Source organism: Dermacentor albipictus, chromosome 8 (genome assembly GCF_038994185.2).
Source record: "Dermacentor albipictus isolate Rhodes 1998 colony chromosome 8, USDA_Dalb.pri_finalv2, whole genome shotgun sequence".
Taxonomy (NCBI): Eukaryota; Metazoa; Arthropoda; class Arachnida; order Ixodida; family Ixodidae; genus Dermacentor; species Dermacentor albipictus.
Genome location: NC_091828.1, coordinates 95367821 through 95390949, shown reverse-complemented (window position 1 = coordinate 95390949; position 23129 = coordinate 95367821). Strand labels below are relative to the sequence as shown.

Here is a 23129-nt window from a genome sequence, read left to right as displayed (position 1 = left end):
AACCTTATGATTTTCCAATTAGTCATACACGCATCCGCCACATGACTCGGTCATGTTGACGAACTTGGCATATTTCGCGGGTGATAAAGAAGAAGGCCATGTAGCAGATTCCGGTAATTCCGCCAGGAGATCGGGGCAGAAATAACAGCCCGGCAAATCCGGCTATATGTCGGCATAGCAATAAGACTCTCACCGAGAGAGCCCACTACATACGTCACGCCTGTTTTAGAACGCCAAGCTTATGCTGCGCGCATGGAGCTCATTAGCCAACCGGATAGCGGTAAATAGCAGCATTGAAATTTGAACTTCCGCCGCTATTGCCACTCTTTCGCCTGTAAACATGTTTCTGTTTTTCTTTCTTTCCTTTGTTATTGTGGAACGAGCACGCAGAAATAGAACACGGATCCGGGTACGGCCAAATATTTCCCGAGTAGTTTCGCTATTTTAGGGCCATTTCATTTCCTCCAAAGCGAAAGATTTACGGCGAAAGCATTGTCATACACAGCAGTGTGTTCGCTTTTCCTGTGCCGCTAACAGCTGCGTGGATGGATCGTGATCTCTGGGTGGCTGTACGCTCCCGTCGCACTGATGCATGCCATCTGCATCGTTCAAATTCGTGCTTTTCTTTTTTTTTTCGCGAGTCATCACTAATGCAGCAGCGTGCGTAGGGAAAGCGCGTGGAATAGCAGTACTGTCTACTTTGAGCGAAACATGGCGACTTTTGGCTTAGAAAGAAAAAAATATGATATATTACACTACTCGTATAAGCACGCAGGTGCGATTGATTACCTAGCCGCGTTTCAGTAGTTTGCGTTAAAAAAAAATATTAACCAACGTAACTAAAGAACGAACGGCGACGGTTTAAACCGATGTTCACACTACGAGCTTTCTGAATTTTCTTTTTTTATTCAAATCTGCAAGCTGGGAGAATGTTCGAAAAGGATGGAATACGAATTTTCGGAAAACTTGTATTGGCTTCGAAGTGTTCTCCCGAGGGCCAAACGTAAGTTTTTTTTTTCTGAAAATAGAAAACGAGAGTTTCAGACCAAATGCGTCGAAATGACAATTTATTTGTTTATTTATTTATTTATTTATTTAGTATTCTGAGAGTAAGTATACATTTAGAGGGGAGAGGCTACATAAAGGAGGTAAAAAATGACACACAAAAGGCACGATATAAGTAAAAATCAAAAATTATACTAGCTCACTAATTTTCACATCATAATAAACAAAAAAAATAATCTGATGATACACTTCTCAATACGCAAGTTAGGAATGATAGGTCAATATGTACATAGTTAAGCTGCAAATATAGTATTTATACAATAAAAAAGTCACATGATATATTAGCTGCAAGTTTCATGATTGAGATGTAGTTACCTAAAGCATTTCTAAATTGAACAGGATTACTTATACCAGCAATAGATGCTGGCAGACCAGTGGCGTAGCCAGAAATTTCGTTTGGGGGGGGGGGGGGGGGTGCTCACGTTCCAGCTCGGCATTCTCCTGAAGGGGAAGCATTAAAGATTAAATTATGGGGTTTTTAACGCGACAGCGTTAAGGAGCCCGTGTCGCAGAAAAGCCGGTGTCGTCGGCGGCGTTCGCCGTGAGCGATAAAGCCCAGCGGGCACTTCATGAATAAAACACAACTTGCAAGATGGGCTGGGTGGGAATCGAACCAGGGTCTCCGGAGTGTGAGACGGAGACGCTACCACTGAGCCACGAGTTCGATGCTTGAAAGCGGTACAAAAGCGCCTCTAGTGAATGCGTGTTGCCTTAGAAACGAGCTGTTTCTAAGGCTCAGGCGTGCGTCGCTTGCTCAGGCGCACATTTCGTTGCCGCGCCGAACGCTGCGTTGCTCGACGCTCACCGCGTCCAATGCGGGGCGCGTAGTCGCTGCGCCGTAGCCCATTGTCTTACACCCCTTGGCGGGTCGACGGGAACGCTATCGCGTTCCACTCTTGAAGGCGAAGCTTAAGCGTCCTCCAATTTTACATGTTAAAACCACTTTCTGATTATGAGGCACAAGAGGAAGCTTTAGCTCGGGTGCTCCTATCAAAATACATGCAGAAGGGGAATTCGTTTTTGTCGGCAACCACTGCACCAAATTTGACTAGGTTTATTGCATTTAAAAGAAAAACTTGCATTCTAGTGACTCCTGGTTATGAATTCTTCATATAAGTTGTCCATTTTTTTTATTAAATATTGGCCGAAATCACAAATTTTCCGAGAACGACACTATCAAGTTTAAAATTCTGTAACTCAACAATGAAAGTTGACATCACAATTCTGTGAATTTCAACTATTAGCACATCTACAGCGGACAAAATTGATATGGTATGCATGAAACTGAAAAAAGTTTGCATTATGGAAATACGGCTTTTGCAGAACCCTTGTAACGAACGTAATAGATTCACTTAAGATACAAATTGACATACGAAATTTTTCCCCTTAGGCTGTTATAATAGGTGCCATTGACAGAACCACGATATCTGTACTTGATGCAGAACTATTAGTTCGTAAACGTTGTGCTTCAATCTTTTCCGAATTTTTCGAAATATTCGAAACAAAATTCAGGCCCTAAATCAAAATTCCGCTTCCAGCAGACACTAGAATTTAACTTTCTTTCTCAAATGAAACAGATTTCATTAAAAGCGATCCAGAAGTTATCTCAGAAAAGCGTTTCTGTGTTTTAGATGTACTTGAATAGGCCGCGTCGGAGTTGGGCCCGAGCTAAAGATTCCTCTCAAACAATTTGTCGAGGGATCAAATACATGAATAATAATTCCATTATCATTGCCAAAGATGCTGCAAACGAATTCTTGAACGCTGCGCACTGTAAAGACAAGTAAAATATGTCATTTTTCATAAAAGAATATACTCGTATGTGCCAAAAATTGTGCCCAAAATAAATGATATGAATGCTTGCATGTGTTTTGTCTGTTTAATAAGTAAAGAAAATATCGCATGAATTTTAGAACTATATCAGTTCGAAATCATCAAAGCAGTGTATGCCGCTGATATGAAAAATGTAAAGGCCATGAAATGAACAAGTTGAGGACAAACATGTTAATGAAACTTTGTCATTCAAGAACCGTGTTTACATTCATGTACGTATGCAACGGCCAGTGAAAAATCTCAGTGACGCTGGCATTTGTTCCAATGTATTACGCAGGAGCAGCTGTCACCGGCCATGTATCGTGAGTAATTGCACCGAAATTATAGTCGCAACAGCGAGCACGTATAAAAAGCAGGAGTTCTGCAAAATATACGAGGGCGAGTCAAATGAAAGTGAGCGAATGCGAATATATGACAAACGGGACCCTTTATTTAAAAGTAGTCTCCATGAGCATTTAGAGATTTGTCGCATTGACTACGGAGTCGCGTGATTCCGGTCTCATAACCTTTCTTGGTTTTCTGCTTCAAAAAGTCTGCAACTGACTCTTTCCCGTCATCGTCCGACACGAATCTGGTTCTTCTGAGCTGTTTTTTTTTTTCGGTTTCCCCAAGATGTGGAAGTCGCAAGGCGACAGGTCCGAGCTGTATAGCGAATGTTGCAGCGCTTCCCACTTGAAATTTGGCAGTGTTGTATTAAACACATCAGCGATGTGGGGACGGCATGGTCGTGGAACAAGATGACCCCAATGGTCAATTTTCCAGTTCGTTTGTTCTTGATTGCAACACACAGCCGTTCCGGCGTTTCACATTATCGAAAACAATTGATAGTCTCTCAAAATTTAGCAAACTCTATGCGTAATGGCCGCTGACGATCTAAAAATAAGTCAACAACACCTTTCCGGTGGAAATGAGGGCCTTTGCTTTCTTTGGGGCTGGTAAATTCGAATGTTTCCACTTTAAGGTTTGCCGTCGTGTTTCAGGCTCGTAGTAGTGGCACCATGGTTCGTCGCCGATCACAATTGCAGACAAGAAGTCGTCACCCTCATTGTGATAGCGGATCACATGAGTCAAGGCAGCGCGGAACTTCTCCGTCTGCTGGCAGTGGTTCAAAATCATTCAAATTTTTCAAATCGTTCAAATTGCGCACACAAGATCCGATAACCGAGGCGTTCATGAATTATGGTGTGACCCAAACCATGACTGATGTTCACACGCCCTGCCAATTCATCGATGCTTATCCTCCGTTCTTTTCTAGTAGGCCTTTGCAATTGTGATGGGGTGACTGCACGGTGGCTTTGGCACGGTCTTGGATCGTCTTTGCAACGTTTGAACTGTTTTCTCCAACGCTTCACAGTGGCCAATGAAATGCAATGTTCAACCTATGCGGCAGCCTTAAGGCGACTAATTTCTTTTTGGGAAATACCTTCAGCAGTCAAAAACCTCACGGTAGTACGCTGTTCAACTTTTGAACTTTCCATTATGTCACGCGACCATGTTCAACCCAATGTACGAGAGCATTACAGAACCTTTATCCTCACACCTGCGGGTCACTTTTGTAAATGAGAGATGCCTGTGTGCTACGCGCATGCCTCGCAGATAATGAACCGAACCATCATTGCGCGGGGTGTGTAGGCTCACTTCCATTTGACTCGCACTCGTACATTAGAAATGCGAAAATACAATGGAATATACAAATGCGAAGATACAGCTTAATAAAGGGCAAGAAAGTGTCACTGGAAGCAAAGTCCACCTCACGTATACACAATACCTCGCGACAAGATATTTAACTATACGTATAAATCTCCAATAAATCTACGGATCTAAGAAAAAGTCACTATACATAGTCCGTAAAACGAGGCAAATAAACATGTCGTGAAATCATAGATTCACAGAATCCTAGATTCCGCCCCCATTCCATCCACTCCCCCCGATGTATCGCGCGCGACGGAAGGCAGTGCGCTTGCTCCCCGCTTTTCTCCTTTGCGCACACAAGACTGAGTCACCATCGTCGGCTCACTCATTCCATCCCCCTACGCTTTCACTCGCACATACATCATCTGTCTGTCTGAAAAACATTTATTGCGGCGCGCGGTCACGATGTTATCGCCCGTGGACTTTAAACGAAACATGAGGGCGACGGTTACGGCAGGAATGCGCCTGGAACGTCCATATAATTGCTATCGCAATAATATTACAAGAGTATCCGGCAACTGAAGCGTCCCGTGGCCCATTACTTTCCGCAAATGAAGAAGTAACAAAATCGAACTTTCACCATGCGACAATTCGCTGCGCCGCAACAATGTATTCTTTTTTTCGTTTTGTGGGGTGGGGGCACCGAAATGAAAGAACGAAAAGGAAAATGTGTTGGCCACAGTCGAATGCCTACTTTGCGTACCTGATGTGGCTACCGAAGGAATATCGAAAAAAAAAAACGTGAGACGCTTGGTCCACCAAGAACCCCACGCATACTGCTGGGTATCCTATACCGGCGAGGCAAGACTTTCCGGAGAGGTTGCGCTCAAGCGAACGCGGTATAATCCGCTGAGTCCCCACGGTGATGGTGGCGAGCGACCATTGTTTCTTTTTCTGGCCTGCTAGCCAGAAAGCGTCCAAAACTCTGCCAGGTGAAAATAAACTCGGCCACAGCAAACCGAACGCGCACCGAAGTTCGCCGCGCGGTGGTCAGGGCAACACGAGAAAAAAGTATGCGCTCTGGCTGGCTCTGGCAGCCCGCGGGTAGGGTAGCGAAAACAATAAACTTGCAGACGCTCAATGTATCCTCGCGAATAAAAGTCAAAGTATAAAAAAATAAATAAGAACGTAGTTACCTTGGCTGGCTTTAGTGTCTTCACATGGATGCTTTGGCGTAGGTGAAAAAAAAATGTTATTTTTCATGTAACATAACGGCATAAATGAACCACCACGACGCTTCGTCTCACCGGACCTCGCTGCGTGCTTTGTCAACTTGTCTAATAGTGTGTTGATTTGGCTTGTCTCGTTGTATGTTCCGATGTAAGACTTTAGAAAAGTCAATGCACGTTTGGCGCCAAATGTTTATAACAGCATTAAACCCACAAAGCTCCGCAATTGAAAATCTAAAGCACAATTTTGGAAATGTCAATGCACCTTCCGCATCAAAATTTTGTGAGAACTTTATAATATTAAAGTTTCGGAATTGATATCCATGCGCTCCATAGATCCCGCGGCTTCCACGAGGAGAGCCTGTTTGTCATCAAAACGTCTTTGAAACTTTGTGCTCGGATGGGGCTGCTTGGGTTGTGTGACTCCCGGTGCATGGGCGTTGCCGCAAAATCCAGCCCGAGTTCACAATGTTCGCGGTGAAATGTCCTTTCGAGCACGAAAAAGACATTCTAGACAAAATCCAGAATGATTTCCGGCGCCGGGTTCCTTTGGTCGGCGGTGCATGGACAGCACGAAAAAATTTCGGGGGGGGGGTGGGGGGGGGGCTGAAGCCCCATAAGCCTCCTTCCTGGCTACGCCCCTGTGGCAGACCGTTCCATCCGTTGCATGTTTTGCGTAAAACTGATTGCGAATGTGTTTGCAATGCGAATTTCTTTCGCCACAGAGCACGATATGTGATAGTCCATTCGAATGGACAACTTGTGAATGAACAAAAGATAGCAAAGACGTAAGGTCGCCACACGCCCTGGTTAGCATAAAACGGGCGCCAGAAGCTGCCCGTGGAGCGTACGCATGGTCCACGTGGCAAGCGGGATTTCGTAATACCGCGTATTCGGCCACAGTGGAACTATGGGAATAACTACCGCCTGTTATTGAGGGTGTTATTGCGCATTTTGGTTGACGTTCATTCTATCTCTCTTTCCACGTTCTATGCGTCCCTGTCTATGTTCCGCTCATGTTGTAAGAATTGTTTGTTCCATAAGTAAACGTGGCATTGTTATCCCGTCTTCTCCCCCCCCCCCATGCGTACTTTATCCCCTTACTTTCTCAACAGGGCGTTTAGGAGTATATATAAAACATAGTAAATACATTAGATGAAATTCAACATTGGACTTCCTAACTGACTATTTGGACTCGAAACAAAAGATCGAGGTATTCGATTCGTATTCTAAACCACGAATATTCGTGCACCTGTAGTTGTCAATATTTTTGCGAGCGTGGTACATCCACAGCTCTAAGCTGTTGCCACAAGCGGAAAAGCGAGTGCTACAAAAAAAAAGCGTGTGTGTGTGTTTGCGGGAAGGGGGGGGGGGGTGAAGGGCATGTTGCCTCTCGAATGATCACAGCGTTTAGGCGCGCACCATCTCTTTTCATTTGTTTTTAGAATTTCGTGGGTGCCTTGCAACACTGTCTTTCTTTTGCACGCGCTTTAGTTTTTGAACATGTCCACGTGTTAGCGCCGAAAAACAAGTATCAATAAAGCACCCGGCACGGCGTGAATAACAGGTGCGTACGTCCTTGGTGCCGGATATGCATTCCCTTGCCACCGTAGCGGAAAGGATTGCTCTAATAACGTCACTCCATCCTCCCGGATGTGAAGATGGGTTGGGTATAAAAGCCCACCAGTTTTCATGCCTCAAAAACAGAGTCGACCGTACCAGCGAAGACAACATCGCATCCCTGAACCAACTCCAAGCGAAAACGCCAAGATGGGTCTGTCATACGCTTTCGCCGGTCTGCTAGTTTTCGCTGCGATGACGTCAGCAGTCACCGCTTCGACGACGAGTAAGTAGTTTCGTTATTGCAGCGCCCCTAAGTATCGAGCTGCTTTCTCAATAACCCCGCTTGGTTTAGTGACTTCCCCGCACGAATCGTAATGGCTTACTTGAGATATTTGAAAAAAGGCAGAGAAACGATAGCCGTAGTTAGTAACGTTAAAGCGAGGGTATCGGCCCCCCTCTAGCAAAATTTAGGCAGACTCGGAGCCTCGGGCAACCGCGCGCTTTTGCTTATTCTTTTTTTCTCGGTCATTCAGGTTAACAGCATATAAATTTGCTAACTTCAAAGGCAAGGCTGAAACCAGCAAAAGTAAATTCACTGGCGATAAAAGTGGACGAAGAGGCAAAAAAAAATCATGCCCACTTAGTTATGCGGAGGCTTCAGAGACATGTGCACCAAACTTGGGTCTTCTCCCTTCTACACAGTGGCCACCTAAGTCACGTTCAGCATACCAGCCACGTGCAGTGACGTATAACCTCTGAAAAAAAAAGGGCACTAAGGTTCCACTAAGAAAGAGTGGTTAGCATTACTATGCAGACATTTAAAACCTAACGTCAGAAACGCTGCATCATGTGAAACCACTGTTTCGTTAGATTACATTATCGCGATTCAATATTACCTTCAGTGTACGTTTATCAAATGCCCCGTTACAATGTCTTATGTGCTGGGGCACGCAAGGCAACGATATCTGAAGAAAGAGAGAGAGAGAGAAGAACTTATCGAGGAAACGCAAAGAGGCCTCTGTGGTAATAGCCCTATCCTACTTTGTTGAAAGAAAAAGGGGGGAGCGAAGATAAAACAAGGAGTTGGGATGAAGTTAGACAGTGGGTGCGGCTACATACAAGTTTGTGGCCAAAGAGCCTGCTCACAGCATTTAATCTAAGCCTGCGTTGTCTAAAAATGCTGACAGCCTTGATGGCTCAGTTCGTTGACCTTGTGTCCGGCCAAGGGCCTAGCAACAATTTTGTCACTCAACGGCATGCTGTTAACAGGAGCCAAAGAAGAAGTCGATCTCTGCCGTTCACAGTCATGTTAGGGCAAACCCCGTAGTGGGTTGTGCTATAACTAAAGGCACCAAACCAAACCAAACCAAACCGCAAGTGTGCTCTAATGTATCAATTACCTTGCAACATATCACACTCTGGCAAGACCATGCGTTAGCTGCGATAAAAATCTTGTCGCGTAAACAAAATCTGGACAATGGCTAATGGCCTGCCCTGAATCACATCGGATGTCTCATGTTCTCGCTGACTTTCATTGCTTAGAAGTGAGAAATACTTTAATGTACCGGGCAACACCGTGCGATCTAGAGTCGTGCTCAAGTTTATCTCGTGTAATTTAAGAAAGGTTATGCTTTTACAAATTGCCTAATCGATACATTTTGTGGTGTTTCAGTGCCTTGCGTCAACGTTACCCTCAACAACATCCTCAACATCAGTAGCGTAAGTGACACAAATGCTTCCTCTGATACCATTAGCCTACCTCATGATTGAGTAAGTCAAAGAACGCGAGAGCGGGCACCCTGTGCTCATTATGCGGCATCAAAGCAGGCACACATTTAAAATGATGTCTGCGAAAACCACAGTAGTATTTTGCGTAGAACGTTTACAAACACCACCTGTCGTTTTCTTTTTAAATTCAGACAGTATTTTTAATGACTGTGACAGATAGCGTTTTTCCAATATTTCAGGTGAATTTCTGGAAGAGGCGGACGTTACTTGTAAAACAAATTGCAATGTGCCGCCAGCTAACAAAAAAAACACTAACTTCTTTTTTTAAATAATAACTTCGGACGCCTGTTTCAAATGCGAAATTGAAGCTGTGCAGTATTGAGGTCATTTTCGCTTAGCAGAACTCATTAAGACTCGCACAGCTTCCGAGACATCCCGCCTTAAAGATGGCTATGAAATAGTATAGATGGGCGTTACAATTAACCGTTTCTCAAAATCATGCGCAAAGCAGTTCCCGATGATCCTAGTTGTAATGCAACGAAATCGAACAGCGTTGAGCACCAAGTGTTGGCGACAGACACAGCCTTGACTACCAACCCCGATTGAAAAGTTTGTCCCGTCGTTTGCGCCTTCAACATGCGTTCAAGCACTAGCCCAATTGAAATTGCGCTTTGACGTCGAGATTTTTTGTGCAAGATATGCCTGTTCTTGAGCGAAAAAAAAAAGTCGTCGATGTCTTGCCCCGCAAGAACAGTCGATTCCTACGGGTGACTGAGACGTACAGAACCATTAGCAGGGAATTCGTCATACCGTTATCGATATTGCTGAAACGCAGACTTCTTTCCTTTTCTTTTTGCGCTTCACCTAAACGCATGAATATGCTACTTATATTCGCTTTGTTGTTCGCAGCTCCTAGCACTGTACTAGCCCTTCCTGTAGTAATGCCGTGAGGGATTGAGAGTATGTGAAATAAAATTTCTCTCCTCTTTCAGTGCTTGGGTACCAGCCTGAACTTCTGCAGTGGCACATCGGTAAGTTCTCGATTTCACCGCAGGTAGTCGCACTGCGTTTATCAGCTTATGTAATATCTTGTCGACATCTGTGATCAGTCCCAAGAAAAATGAATTGCGCTACTCCTTCCTTGTTTGTACAGATAAGCTGGATAAAAAATCTTGCATGCTGTTTACATTAAACTAGTACATCCTTGATGTCGCATTGTAAAACCATTCTTTCTTGCCCAACGTATATTTTTTGCACTTTACTCGAACCAATAAGGATGTATCATCATACACCCTAGCAACCAATTTTTTTTAATCCTTCAACAGACAAATGGCCTGGTGACAGGACTCGTCAAAGTGCTCACGGTAAGTTTCGTCCGCGAAATGTTCCACTGGACGAATTGTTGAATCCTTTGAGTGCCCTTGGTTCGGCCGGAAGTGTGATCGCACGAGCATCAGGTACGATATCGTTGTCCATCGTTTTTGCTTGTTCACGCGCAGATACATAGTATAAAGGTCGTGTTACTCCTCACACTTCACAATGCTGACGAATCACTATTGCTCATCTAGAACTCCTGGCAACATCTTAACATTTATTCACCACCATTTCTTATGTACTGCTGCTCGTTTAACAGAAATTATAAGTTAATGAAGGGCTGCCTTGACACATTCAACACGCTCAAAAAAAAGCCTAACAAAGTGGTCTTTCGAAGAGGTGGCAGAAACCTTCCGTTGGGCATTTCGGTTTCTTTATTCATTAAAATAGTTGCATGCTTCGGAGCGAAACTGATCGGCACCGCGTATTACTTGAAACGAAACCGGAGTGAGTTTTGCTCACTTGATGGATAAAGGAGCACAAAGGAGGGCTGTGATATTACGGTGCTTTAGCAACTGCGCTTTAGGTATATTGCGAAATTGCTACCACACCAATGAAAGAAGGCGACATGAAAGGTGAAGAGCCCGCCCCGAAGGCCCGTTACCATCTTGACGGGACAACATCATGCATTCTGAAAGAGCGTACGCTCGAGTCCAGCTAACTGTTCATAGGTAAAGAAGGACTATGTACGTCTATATCTCATTCTAAACGAACCGAGGGCTCTGACTAAAGAAAGCTTAAGGCCCATTCGATTAAACTTTTGTACCGGTTAAGCAGGTGCTACGCTTCTTTGTTCATTTCACCAGTTCAACATGGCGGCATCTGCTCGTTGCTAGTTCTTTCACACAGTGCAGGTGTGATCCAGGGTTCGTGCAGTTTTAGTACCCTGCACTCGTCAGAGATGTAGTGCAGGAATCGTGCCAGTGGTGCCCTGCCGTCTCTGCACAAGCAAGTATCGGCACGGAACTGAAGGGCGCCATAGTTAACGAATTGCAGGTTGGATCTAATGAACCTAAAGGAGAACGTCCGTTGCTCCCATATTGGCCCGAAATACGCAACTTCCTAAAACCCGCTGACGTCACTCCGACGTGCTGACAATGTCATTTCGGCGCACAAATGGTGAAGGTTTGGCCTTCGACCTCGGCACCAATAATAAACACTTTCCCGCCGAACGGAGGAAAACAGACTTCTGAAAAAACACTTTACGAGTACGAAGTCACCTTTATTTGCTCTTTAGTGTCCCTCTATTGCGTATGGCTTACACCAGCTAAATAGTGACAAGAATTTATGAAATTTGAGGAGTTGGCTAAATTTCTAACATGAGCATCGGTCTCGTGGCTTCGTCACCGGTCGTCTCTGTCGCGCAAGAAGGATCACCGCACACTGGGACGCCTTCAATGAAAAAATGGCCAGGCTTAGCTTGGTTAAGCCAAGAATGCGTTGCATATTGCGTGAGTTGGGGCCCAGCTTTTCCACCGGCCGTCGTGACGTCACGTCACGTGGTTGCGCTAAAGGTCAGTGGTGGCTGCCCGGCCGCGCCCAAGGGCTGAACTGAGTGATTGCAATATGCAACGCATAAAAATAGAAGCAACTTAATAACAAACATAGCAAACTTAAAAGAGAATAGACCCACATATGAGACGCGCAGCAATGAACAATGGCTCATACCCTCAATGGTGGCTGCGCGGCCGCGCCCAAGGGTTGAACTGAGTGATTGCAATATGCTACGCATAAAAACTTACGAAACCATTATTTCCAGTGTGTCCTGCGAGGCGTCTACACCTTCGGCTCACCCCAGGGAATCGTCAATGCACTGGGACCCCTGCTGGGTCTCCTCGCCCAGCGCCTTGCATTTTCGCGTAAGCTAAAAACGATACCTTTACTACCTATATCTCTTGTGTTGCCCGGTGCTCTGCAGAGAATTTATCGCAAAGCACGAAATGTTAACAGGCAGCTAGAATATTCTTCTGAAACTTCCTTTTCTTTAATTTTTTTTGTCTGTATATAAGGAAACAGTGGCTGGGGGACGCTGTGTTCTTGCTCAAACTTCGGAGCAAGATCGAATGTTATGATTTGGATTGTACAGTGCAGCATTTGCCACTGGTACTCGTTCATTTCTATTTTTTAAAAAGCGAAATTGCCTTCCTCTTTACCTCTCCGCGTAAGTGGTGCTATAAATATGACGGCTATGACGCCCCGTGGCCACATCCGTCGTTTGCTGTACGGCAAAGCACGGCCTTCGAGATTGCTTTCCGCTACTCGCTCGCTGAGGAGCGCGATCGTAATAAATTCCGGTGTTCTACGTGGCACAACCACGGTGTCATTATGTGGCGCTCACCGTAGCGGGGGGACTCCGGATTAATTTGGCTACCCGGCGCTATATAACGGGAACCTAAATTACAGAAAACGTTTTTTTTTTGCATTTCTCCCCAATCATCGAAAAGCTGCCGCCTTGATCAGCATCGATCCCGTGACCTCGATCTCAGAAGCTCAGTGTCATATAGCCCCGGTTGGTCAGGGGGTGCGACGTGGGCACCACGAGGGGAGCAAGCGAAGGCAACTTGGATTTTTTTGAACGGGAAACCTCTTTAAGAACGGCTCGAAGGCCATCCCCGTTTGCCGAGACCGATGTAGAACAATAAGAACATGCCGTAGCATTATCTCTTATGCATTTGCATCCGTAGCGCCCATGCACTTCGATATCGTTCCGTAGTGAAAGGAAGCCATTACGGGACCATGGATGCGTACGCACATGGCGCCGTTGCCTCGGCAACCGTGACGCAGTCGGAACTAAATTTAGGCCTCGCGCGCGGCGTTCGGAGAGGCGTATAGATGATGATGATGATGATGATGATGATGATGATGATGATGACGACGATGATAGCTCGGCAGTACGCTTGTCCAACAGAAGGCTGAGCTAGTTGGTAAGGATTCATTATGCAAAAAAAGACAGGACACAAGAGTAGAGAAGTGGACAACACGAGAAGTGGACAACACGAGAAGTGTTGTCCACTTGTCTACTCTTGTGTCCTGTCTGCACGCCTCACTTCTTTTTTGCATAACGAACGTTTGTCCACCGAGCAGGAATGGTCGCGTCTGAGAGAGAGAGAGAGCTATGCCATAGTGGGCACAGGTAACCAAACTCAAACTGGTGTTTAACGGGAGTTGTAAGGCGTAGAAATGCGCATTATGTGGCAAGAGAAAATTTCACGCTTGCTCGGCCACGCTCTAAAAATTAAAGTTTGCACCCTTTGGGGTGTATCTCTGCCCCACAACGATAATCGTCGTCTGCCTTGCTTGCGTTTCCTTTCTTGAAAGCGCCGCGCCCGCTACTTTCCTGTCGGGATGGCAATGTCATGCTGATAACGCGCATGCCGTTCGTTGCTGGAAAGTACCGGGTTCGCCGCGTTAAAGAAAGGAAATGCGGACAACACAGATGACCAAAGTGGTTTTGTGGCAAGATGCGACTCAAAGGGTGTAAACTTTTCTTAGAAGGTATGGTCGCAATTGTTCAATGTACGGTAAGATAACTTGTTCTTTGGTCTAGCTAGTTGGTTGATACTTTCTGAAGCCTTTATAGTGGGAATGAAACGAACGCAAATAACGCAAGACCGGACAACACGTATGTGCATGCGGTGTCCGGTACTATGTTCGGTATTGTGTTCGGTCATCGTGTTCGGTTTATTTTCGCTATATTGGCTTGAGAAAGTATCAACCAACTATCCCAAGAACAAGTTGTCATACCTGAACAATATGTACCATAATATGCGACCACGTTGCGGAGTTTGTGCAAGAACAAATCAGCAGTCTGTGGTGAAGCAAGGGTAGCGCGTCGAACAAGGACGAAGAAAAGTTGACGCCACAAACGCTTATACTCGAAACTAATGAATTTATTCGAACAAACAGGCCAGTATTTAAGTCCAAGCAGTAGTAAATTCGTAGTAGCAGGAGTTTGTTGCGGTACCCTCATTTCACCATGAATGCGTGTACCAATACGTCGAAAAGCAACAGTAATCGCAAAAAAAAAATATTTTAAGGTGCGCGGGAAAAACGCAAGTTTGCTTATTTCTCGTAGTGTCCTCTGCTTCTTCAACACCACCAACGCACAATGACAATATTAGTACCGCCGGCAAGTGTTTTCATAATGAGTGCTTCTTTTTCTTCTTTCTTTTTTCTTGGCTCCAACAAAACGTTCAGCGGTCAGCCTACCCATCTTGGGCAACCTCTCCCTGTGCGGCTCCACTTCCTGCCAGAATTTCTTCCTCCAAAATGACACCTGCCAAGGCCAAATCACCGTTCAGCTGCCCGGCCTTCAAAACGTCAGCAGTGTACGTATATTCACGAAACGCGGGAGTTCATCACCTTTCATTCATTCACTCATTAATGTATTCATCAGTGTACAATGATGGCATTCTACTAGTATTAACCAAAATCAATACGCTTGATGGCTAACACTGAAGCTCAAGAAAAAAATCTAAGAACCATACAGCGAACTATGTAACGAAAGAAACGACAGGCATATAAGTAAGACAGGCAAAAAGCGATTGCAACTTGCGAAACATTTGGAAGAATACTAATCACTGAGGTCAGTGCCTCGCCGCGCTGATTTAGATGGTTCTAGGCGTGTACAGTACGGTTTCAATAACGTCTTGCTCAGACGTTGCAGTTCACGTTAAATTTACAACGTTAACGCCAGTTCACCTATGTATCGTAGTTCTTTTTTTTCTTAACTCGTTTGTAACTTTCTGCGTTAGGATGCACCGCCTTGTATATATCCGAAGTTGTTTCTGTCCTACCCCAATGCACCTAATCTGTTTGTACCATAGGGGGAAGACCTCGGCATTTTGCACATAAACGTTTAAATAAAAGTAAATTTACTAAAGAACCGCGGAAGAGCGCGAAGGCATGGAGTGTATTCAATGTTAGAAAAGATAAGCTCACGCAAGGTGCATTGAACAATGTTGATTTTTTTGTTGTTGTTGTTGTTTGTTTGTTTCCTTGGGGGGGGGGGGGGAGTGGAGGGGAGGCGTAAAGTCACTGAGACGATACCCCATACCCCGCGGGTTTGTCAAAACAGGCTGCGAGACTTGTTCAAAATCTCCCCTTTAGTCCTAGTAGGCGTACCTCATTTTACTTTCTTTTTTCCCACGCAGTGCGTTGGAGACACTGCAATGTTCTGCACAGCGGGATCCCCGACCACCGTGAGTTCAAACATTTCGGGGCAGCCGCTCCGGTGTGCGATGCCTTCTCAATCTGGGGCACTCCGCCTACATACAAACGTTCACGCCTCATTCACGCCAGACTAATTCATTCATTGGAGCTTGGTCCGGGTACACTCGTTTGAAGCTTCCAGTGAGCAAGCTCCTGCAATAAAAGAATATGATATCGCGCTTCTTTCGTTAGAAATCAGTAGGTAGAAAATCCGAGCAGGTGGCATTGTTTGACAAAAGAAAAGCACGTAAAATGTATCGCGTTGCCCTTTTTATCAAGCGTAATTTCTTATTTGTCGTCCAGTAGAGCACCTCAGTGCACAAAATAATTTCTAAGTGACTTGGCAGGTTCTGTTTCTTTCTTTTTTTCTCTTTTTCTACCGCTGCTAGTTCGATCTTCTAGCGCTATAATTTAGGGCGGATGTCGAAAACGATGCGTTTTCTTTTATATTAGCCATTTTCGGTAATCTTATTACTTTTTCTAATGCCTGCTCGAATCCTTGCACCAAGCAGCTTTCTCTTAATTGATTTTCCGTTGTCCATACATGCCAAATAGTGTGTTCTATGTCGTCTCTCTCTCTCTCTCTCTCTCTCTCTCTCTCTCTCTCTCTCTCTCTCTCTCCTTTTATTTTTTTTCTCGTGGAGATATCGGTTCCGGCTAACCTTCGGCTCCAATGTATGGTAAAGGCACACAAGACACACTTAAAGGGATGCTAAAGACAGAAAGATATTTGTGGCTGTATTACAAAAAGTTACCGTTCGTATGCCAGGAAAGACTCATAAGCTTAAGAGGAAGCTTTAGCTCGAGTGCTCCTATCTAAATACATGTAAAAGGAGAATTCGTTTTTTTCGGCAACCACTGCACCAAATTTGACGAGGTTTGTTGCATTTAAAAGAAAAACTTAAAATCTAGTGACTGTTGGTTTCGAATTTTTGAGTTAGGTTGTCAATTTTTTATTAAAAATTGGCGAAAATCAAAAATTTTCAGAAAACGAAACTATCAAGTTTACAACTCTATAACTCAACTACTAAAAATGATAATACAATTCTGTGAATTGCATCTAGTAGTACATCCAAAGCGGACAAAATTGATATGTTACACATGAATATAAAAAAAACTTAATCATACAGAAATAGAACTTTTGCAAAACCGTTGTAACCAACGTAACAAATTCACGTAAGATGTAAAATGACATATTGAATTTGTCCGCTTTGAATGATCTAATGGATGCCGTTTACAGAACCGCGATATCAATTTTTATGCAGAGCTATGAATTAGTGAACTCCGTGCTTCTATTTTTTTCAAGCGGTCAAATATTTGAAAATCGATTTAAGAAACTTCAAACCCTAAATCGAAATTCCGCTTCCAACAGTCACTAAAATTTAACTTTCTCTTTCAAATGAAACAAATTTCATCAAAATCGGTCCAGGGGTTATCTCATAAAAACGTTTTTGCGTTTTACATGTAATTGAATAGGCCGCGTCGGAGTTGGGCCCGAGCTAAAGCTTCCTCTTAAAGACGTGTGGGGACGTTACGTTGCAATTTTCCACACCGGCTCACCATGTCGTAAAGTATTTTAAAGGCATCTGCTCGGGTCCAGTTAAATTTTTCTAGTAAAGATAGACTACAGTGTATTCCAAAGAACACAAAGTCTAAACTAAGCAAGCTTTGAGAGCATTTATGGTGCCGTAGCAGCCATAGAACCCAAAAAATATGTATATTCCTAGAAATCCGTGGCGTTACAGTGATGTCACGGCACCGGGCGAGAAAATGAATAGAACTTTATATTTCAATGATATGTTTTAATAATCGATCTATTAACGCTATATTAACGACAATATACTTTCGAAATAATATTTCATAGGTCTAAACCGATTTAGATATTTTTATTGATTTATTTTATTTATTTATTTATTTATTTATTTATTTATTTATTTACAAAATACTGCAGACCGGATCGGTCCAAGTAGGAGAGGGCACATACATTTGTTAGTAAGCACTATGCCTTAGGATCAGCAACAATGGGGAAGTTATAATTTACATCCAGAAAATATAATAACAAAACTAAACAAGGTTACAAGGCAAATACAATTTGTGAGAGTGCGTGCCCCAAACACAGGTACATAGACAAAAAAGCACAGTACGCACAGTTAATAAGTAATCATCATTTCTGACCATACACATAGATACTTATATACAGGCTCTCAAGAAGTTATATACAGGCTCTCAAGAAGCACATTGATAATAATATTTAAGGTCTATTTAAGGAAGAGGTCAGACGACTGGTTGAAAAATACCTCCCCCCACCCCAATCCCAGAATTAGTCGTGACAGGACTGCCAGCACTGGACAGAAATTCAATTCGGTCGTTATGAGGAAAGACACAGAAAAAAAAAGAAACATAAAACAACTCGTCTTCTCAAATGTCAGCGACAACCCGCCAATCGTCGCGCCGCATGCACAAACACATGTCTGAAACTGTGGCATTCATTTAGTACCTTCTTGCGTCTCGAATCCCAACGTTGTTTATTGCAGTGCGTGCGCCTCAGGAAATGCCTTAGCAAAACGTACTCAATCGCGGTGTAACATTGTTTTTCTCTCCTTTTTTTGCAGACCAACCAGGTTCAATCGTTGCTCCAAACCCTCACTGTAAGTACTGCGTCTGTAACTATGTAATTCCTTCAATGGGAAACAAGGAAACGGTGTGCCCGCGATTGTACTGCAATCGCAGGGATTATTATTCTTCTTTCTTTCTTCTGGCCTGTCGGTCAGTTTCTTCTTCGTGTCATCGAGGTCTGTCACTAAACAGGCGATGATGCGTTTCGCCCGCAGAAGGAAACACGTGCCATAATATCTTTAATATGTGTCGAGTACGAATGTAAATCGACCCGGATATATAGAAGTCGTATAGAAATTTCACACAAGAAAGACTAATTCTAATATAGGTCCACCCACATCTTTGAACAGAAATCGAGGAATTTTGAACATGATGCATCTTCATTTACCGTAAGCTGGACTACTGAATCACGTTAGTCGATGCCACAAGCTGCATCTTCGTCAGAATCTTCAGAGAAGTCGTACTCGTCGGATGTGTTGCAGGTTTCCTCGGCACCACAAATGAGGCCGTCCTCAGTGCTGTCGAGCACATTGGATACGCAGCATTTCTTAAAAATTCAGTCTCGATAACCTCCAAATTAGCTTTACAGGGGGCTCCACGCAGGAGCTCTAATAACTTGGCACTTTAGCCGGCTATGTTCAACGAACATCGGTCGGTAGCCGATTCTGAGCCCATCCTTCAAAAGAAGAAAAAGAAAGGTGGACATATACTCGAATAAATATCGCAGTGAAGCGCATTAAGACAAAAATTATCACATCCTATTATTTAGTCCTTGTAACTGGCCCCGGTGCCGCTGAATTTGCCGCTGAACCTTAGGGTGTGATTTATATAACTGACACCTAAGGGTGTGAATTATAGAGGCATTTACACTTTTTTTTACTTTTAAGGGTGTAACTTATTTTACATTGTGCGCTTCAGCCAGCGCTGACGGCGACCCTGTCATTCAATAGTATGCGCCCGCTTGGCTCTGCAGTACATCACCATGGCCAGTGAACGACACAGCTGCGGGTGCCTCGATGCATACGAGAATACATTAAACTAAGATACATTACAGGAAACATCGTCCAGTCAGTACGAAGATGCACTTCCGAGAAAGTTTTGGTTGTTGAGCAAATAATGTGGTTCGTTAATAAGGTTCGTTAATAAGCTTCGTTAATAAGGTTAATAAGGTTAATAATAATAAGGTCGTTTTCGTGGTGCGACAGCTCTGCATAAGAAACCTCTTATTCAGCAGCGGCATGAATTTCACTTCTAAAATAGCGTTGTAGAAAAGATTTGCATCCTTGTGCGTTTATGCATATAGCGAACTCTTCCTTTTTTTTTCTCATTTTCGCGTGCGGTGTTAGCAAGCCCGGCTCTGCCTGGTTAACATACCTGCCTTTCTTCTATTAGTTTATTTTCTTAATGTGTATCCCTTATCTTCAATATCAATTTGCACACACACACACACACACACACACACACACACACACACACACACACACACACACACACACACACACACACACACACACACACACACACACACATATATATATATATAAATGGCGAGCGCTTTCCTGGATCCGGTAGTTTGACAGGCGCTTATAGTTTGTAGACGCACGAACAGAAAACGTTGTTTTTATTTTCAACGTTTCGGTAGCTAACTTGGACCAAGATTCTAAAGCTACCGAGAGAGAGAGAGAGAGAGAAACAACTTCATGTAGTCGCCTGCAGAACGACACCATGACTAAATGGCGCCGTGACGCGGGCCCTGACGCCCTAGAGGAATCGTACCGACTGCATAGTAGCCGTAGTCATGTGTACTTACGGCCAGTTTCATCGCGAAGTATTACTTAAGTGCTTTCAATTCGTGAACTTCTCAATTATTGCTTACATCGCAAACATATCAATTACAAAGTTGTAGGGCACCTTAAGTAACCTCCGAATGCGCAATTATCTAAATGCGCGTTGTATCTCACTCTCTCTCTCTCTCCTTCCAAGATCCGCACAGAATTCGCCCTCAATCCCAGTGCCACTTACGTTCCCCGCTTGAAGTAGTAAAGGCAAGGCGCAAAAGACCAGGACGACAGGGGGCGCCGGTCCTGTCGTTTGTGTTCTTCTTCTCGAGACCTGGTCTTCTGCGCCTTGCCTTTACTACTTCAAGCATGAACCAACTAGCCCAAGCAAGAGTTTTACTTATACGTTCCCCTTCTCTGCCCCTCTTCCAGTGCATCCTGCGCCAGATCCCGCTGAGCCAGCTCACGCAAGTCGTTACGGGCGCCGGCTGCACCCTGCTCACCATACTGAGCTCGCTCGCGGGCAACGCTTCGCTGGGCACCTCCCTGCAGACTGCGCTCGCGTCGTTCAGCGCAGGCCTGCGCGTCCTCGTGCCCACCTGTGAGTGCGCAATACATACACGCTCTCGTTCGAGCAGCTGCCGCGGTGCAGGCCTAGCCTGAAATCGCGAGGGACGAAGCGGACAGCGCACTTAAAATCACCCTGCCGATGTTTTGCAGCTGTTTATCATTCGTGTTCGCGCTACGGTTTGGCACTCTGTGACACGAAACGGCCCTGTAACCGTCGATTCTGTCGTACGTGTTTCGGCATATGCTTTTTGTGTGTGTGAGGGGGGGGGGGGGGGGGGAGGTTGGTAAGCGAGCGTCACATATATGTTAGTTTACGCCCATGACACACGGGTGGGTGTGATTCACTAATCATTCACTAATTAACCTTCTAACTAATTACCGTATGACCCATGTTGCAATTTAGAGATTCTAGCCGTGGAGTTCGCGAGGCGGATCCACTTGGAACGAATTCTCAGGACGACACCAGTTTCAAGATATTAATTCCGAAACTTTGCGGAGAAATGCGTTGGTGTTAAAGTTACTTGTGCGCTTCAATGCATAAAACGACGTTTTGTTTAACAAATTAACTGGAACGCCAATGCATTCCTCCGCATAGTTCTTGAATTAATATCTCGAAGTTGGTGTCATCCTGAGAACTTGTTGCAAGTGGATCTGCCCGGCGAACTCCACGGCTAGACTCTGTAAATTTCGATATGGTCCATAATGTAATGATGTTCAAAGTTAATTATTGGATTTTTGTTAATTAGTAGATTTTGTATTTCACTTTTTGGGCCAAGTAGTGTCCGCCACTTCGAGTAGAACAGCTCGTGAACTAGAATTATGATATCTGCGACAGACAACCTTTGAAGCTTTTTGAAAGTGTTCGTTGAAACACTCTGTATAACAAACCATTGTATAATACATTACCTGTCTTCGTCCCTACAGTTATCTCATTGTCGATTGATTAATCCAAAATATATTCAAATAGAAAAACAATTTTTCGTTAGTTGTAGTAAATTGCTTCACTTTATCTTTCTAGGTTCTACCACCGGCTGAAGCGACAACACCCCTTGATCGATGTAACGGATGCGTGAAGATTCCACTCGTCAAGAAACTCTACAGTAGCGTACTTCCCTGTAATCAAGCATTATGCATTCGCAATAAAGGTGGTATCAAAATGACCCATGTCCGAGTTACGCTTGTTTTGTGACGTTTGGATTACAGGACACAAAGCCTATAGCAGATAGCATCACCTAAAGCCAGACGACAGTCGACACAGTATCCAACTGGTTATACAAACTCATACGTCAATGCACTTTCCAAATATGCAGCTCAACATGCCACGGCGTTTTTGAAGAGCCAGCCTGCGTGATATCAAGAATTTATTCGTCATCGTGATCATCACCAACGTCATAACTCGATTGAAGACTAGCTGCAGCATAGAACCCTCTCCCAGAGAACCCTCTCCTATAGTCGAAGGCAGAGTGGGATCCCGGCCTGTCCATGTGGGTGGTTGGCCGCTGGTAGAAAGGGCGAAGGTAGCGCCACGCGGAGAGCTGCGTTAAGACGGGAGAAAGGGCACCGGAAGAGAGGGCCTCGAGTTGCGCATGCGTTGCGCCGCCTGGCAACCGTGTGGACGGTCGCATCTGCGCCTCCAAGGGGAGGTCGGGTATCCCAAACAAATGGCGCACAAAGCCAGCGTGCCTCTTCCAACCGCCGGTTGCGTTCAAAGGCGCATTGCATTGCAGAGCTGCTCCTTCGGGGCACCGTTGAACCAGATGAGAAGGCGCGCGGAAACACAGCCTCGTAAGCTTCGCTGTTTGTACGTTCCAGCGTGGCACGTTGGATGTTCTTTTTTTTTCTGCGAAACCTACCTAACAATACACGGTTTTTAGGGCTTGATGCATTGTACCAAAGATAGGAGACGTCTAGTACATTATACTGTGTTTATTTTTAAAGACGAGTATCATAATGGTGCCGCGCGCTACCGCCATGTATTGTGCTGCATGTTTACCGTGCTTTGTTATCTCGTGTGAGTTAGGTGTACCACGATTAATATTAGTACAATAAAGTTATTTTCCGTGTTTGGCATGCTGCGCACAGTCGCAGGAAAGGCTCTAGCTCCAGCCTTATTCACGCAAGACTGACGCGAGCAAGTACAAGCAAAGAGAGAGAGGAGGAAGGAAAGAAAGGCAGGGAGGTTAACCAGACTTAGTCCAGTTTGCTACCCTACACGTCAGGAGAGGGATGGGGGAGTGAAAGAACGAGAGATAGAGAGAGAGAGAGAGAAGACGTGAGTCTTTCTTCCACTTTTCCATGCACTATAAAGCTAGGTGCAGCATGTCTACAATCGGGCATTTCAAGTTTGTCGCCTTCAGGTAGTGAAGAAGTGCTCGAATGGCTTCTGGGCTCTTGAACTGTGAGGCTCCCAAGTATGAGAATCAATTCCCACTGACAACGGACACACTCGGTAATATAACCATTTAGTGGGCCAGTACAGTGTGCACTAAATGGAAGCACTACATTCTATATCGAATGGGCTGCCAGTTAC

The 23129-nt window shown here is 44.5% G+C and overlaps 1 protein-coding gene and 1 long non-coding RNA gene across 3 annotated transcripts in view; one reads left to right on the top strand and one right to left on the bottom strand.

Annotated features, from left to right (window-relative positions):
* Positions 1-7473: 7473 nt before the first annotated feature.
* Positions 7474-21747, top strand: LOC139048517 (uncharacterized). Its single transcript, XM_070522919.1, has 10 exons — positions 7474-7605; positions 8995-9041; positions 10043-10081; positions 10376-10414; positions 12184-12283; positions 14622-14752; positions 15578-15625; positions 18248-18283; positions 20462-20630; positions 21618-21747. The coding sequence occupies exons 1-10, from the start codon at positions 7530-7532 to the stop codon at positions 21632-21634; spliced, it is 702 nt and encodes a 233-aa protein (XP_070379020.1). The 5' UTR covers positions 7474-7529; the 3' UTR covers positions 21635-21747.
* LOC139048518 (uncharacterized) overlaps positions 14451-23129 on the bottom strand; it is a 23330-nt gene continuing 14651 nt past the window's right edge. Inside the window, exons 2-4 of one of the 2 annotated variants that reach the window (XR_011507746.1) lie at positions 18640-18927; positions 15549-15788; positions 14451-14700 (exon numbers count right to left, since the gene is read on the bottom strand). This is a non-coding gene — a long non-coding RNA (uncharacterized lncRNA). The remainder of the gene's footprint in view (positions 14701-15548; positions 15789-18639; positions 18928-23129) is intronic. The other variant, XR_011507747.1, reaches the window with a different exon arrangement.

Coding starts and splice junctions, on each gene's coding strand:
- LOC139048517 (XM_070522919.1), top strand. CDS start 7,530: ATGGGTCTGTCATACGCTTTCGCCGGTCTGCTAGTTTTCGCTGCGATG. Junction 7,606..8,994: donor AGTCACCGCTTCGACGACGA/GTAAGTAGTTTC, acceptor GTGGTGTTTCAG/TGCCTTGCGTCAACGTTACC. Junction 10,082..10,375: donor ACTTCTGCAGTGGCACATCG/GTAAGTTCTCGA, acceptor ATCCTTCAACAG/ACAAATGGCCTGGTGACAGG.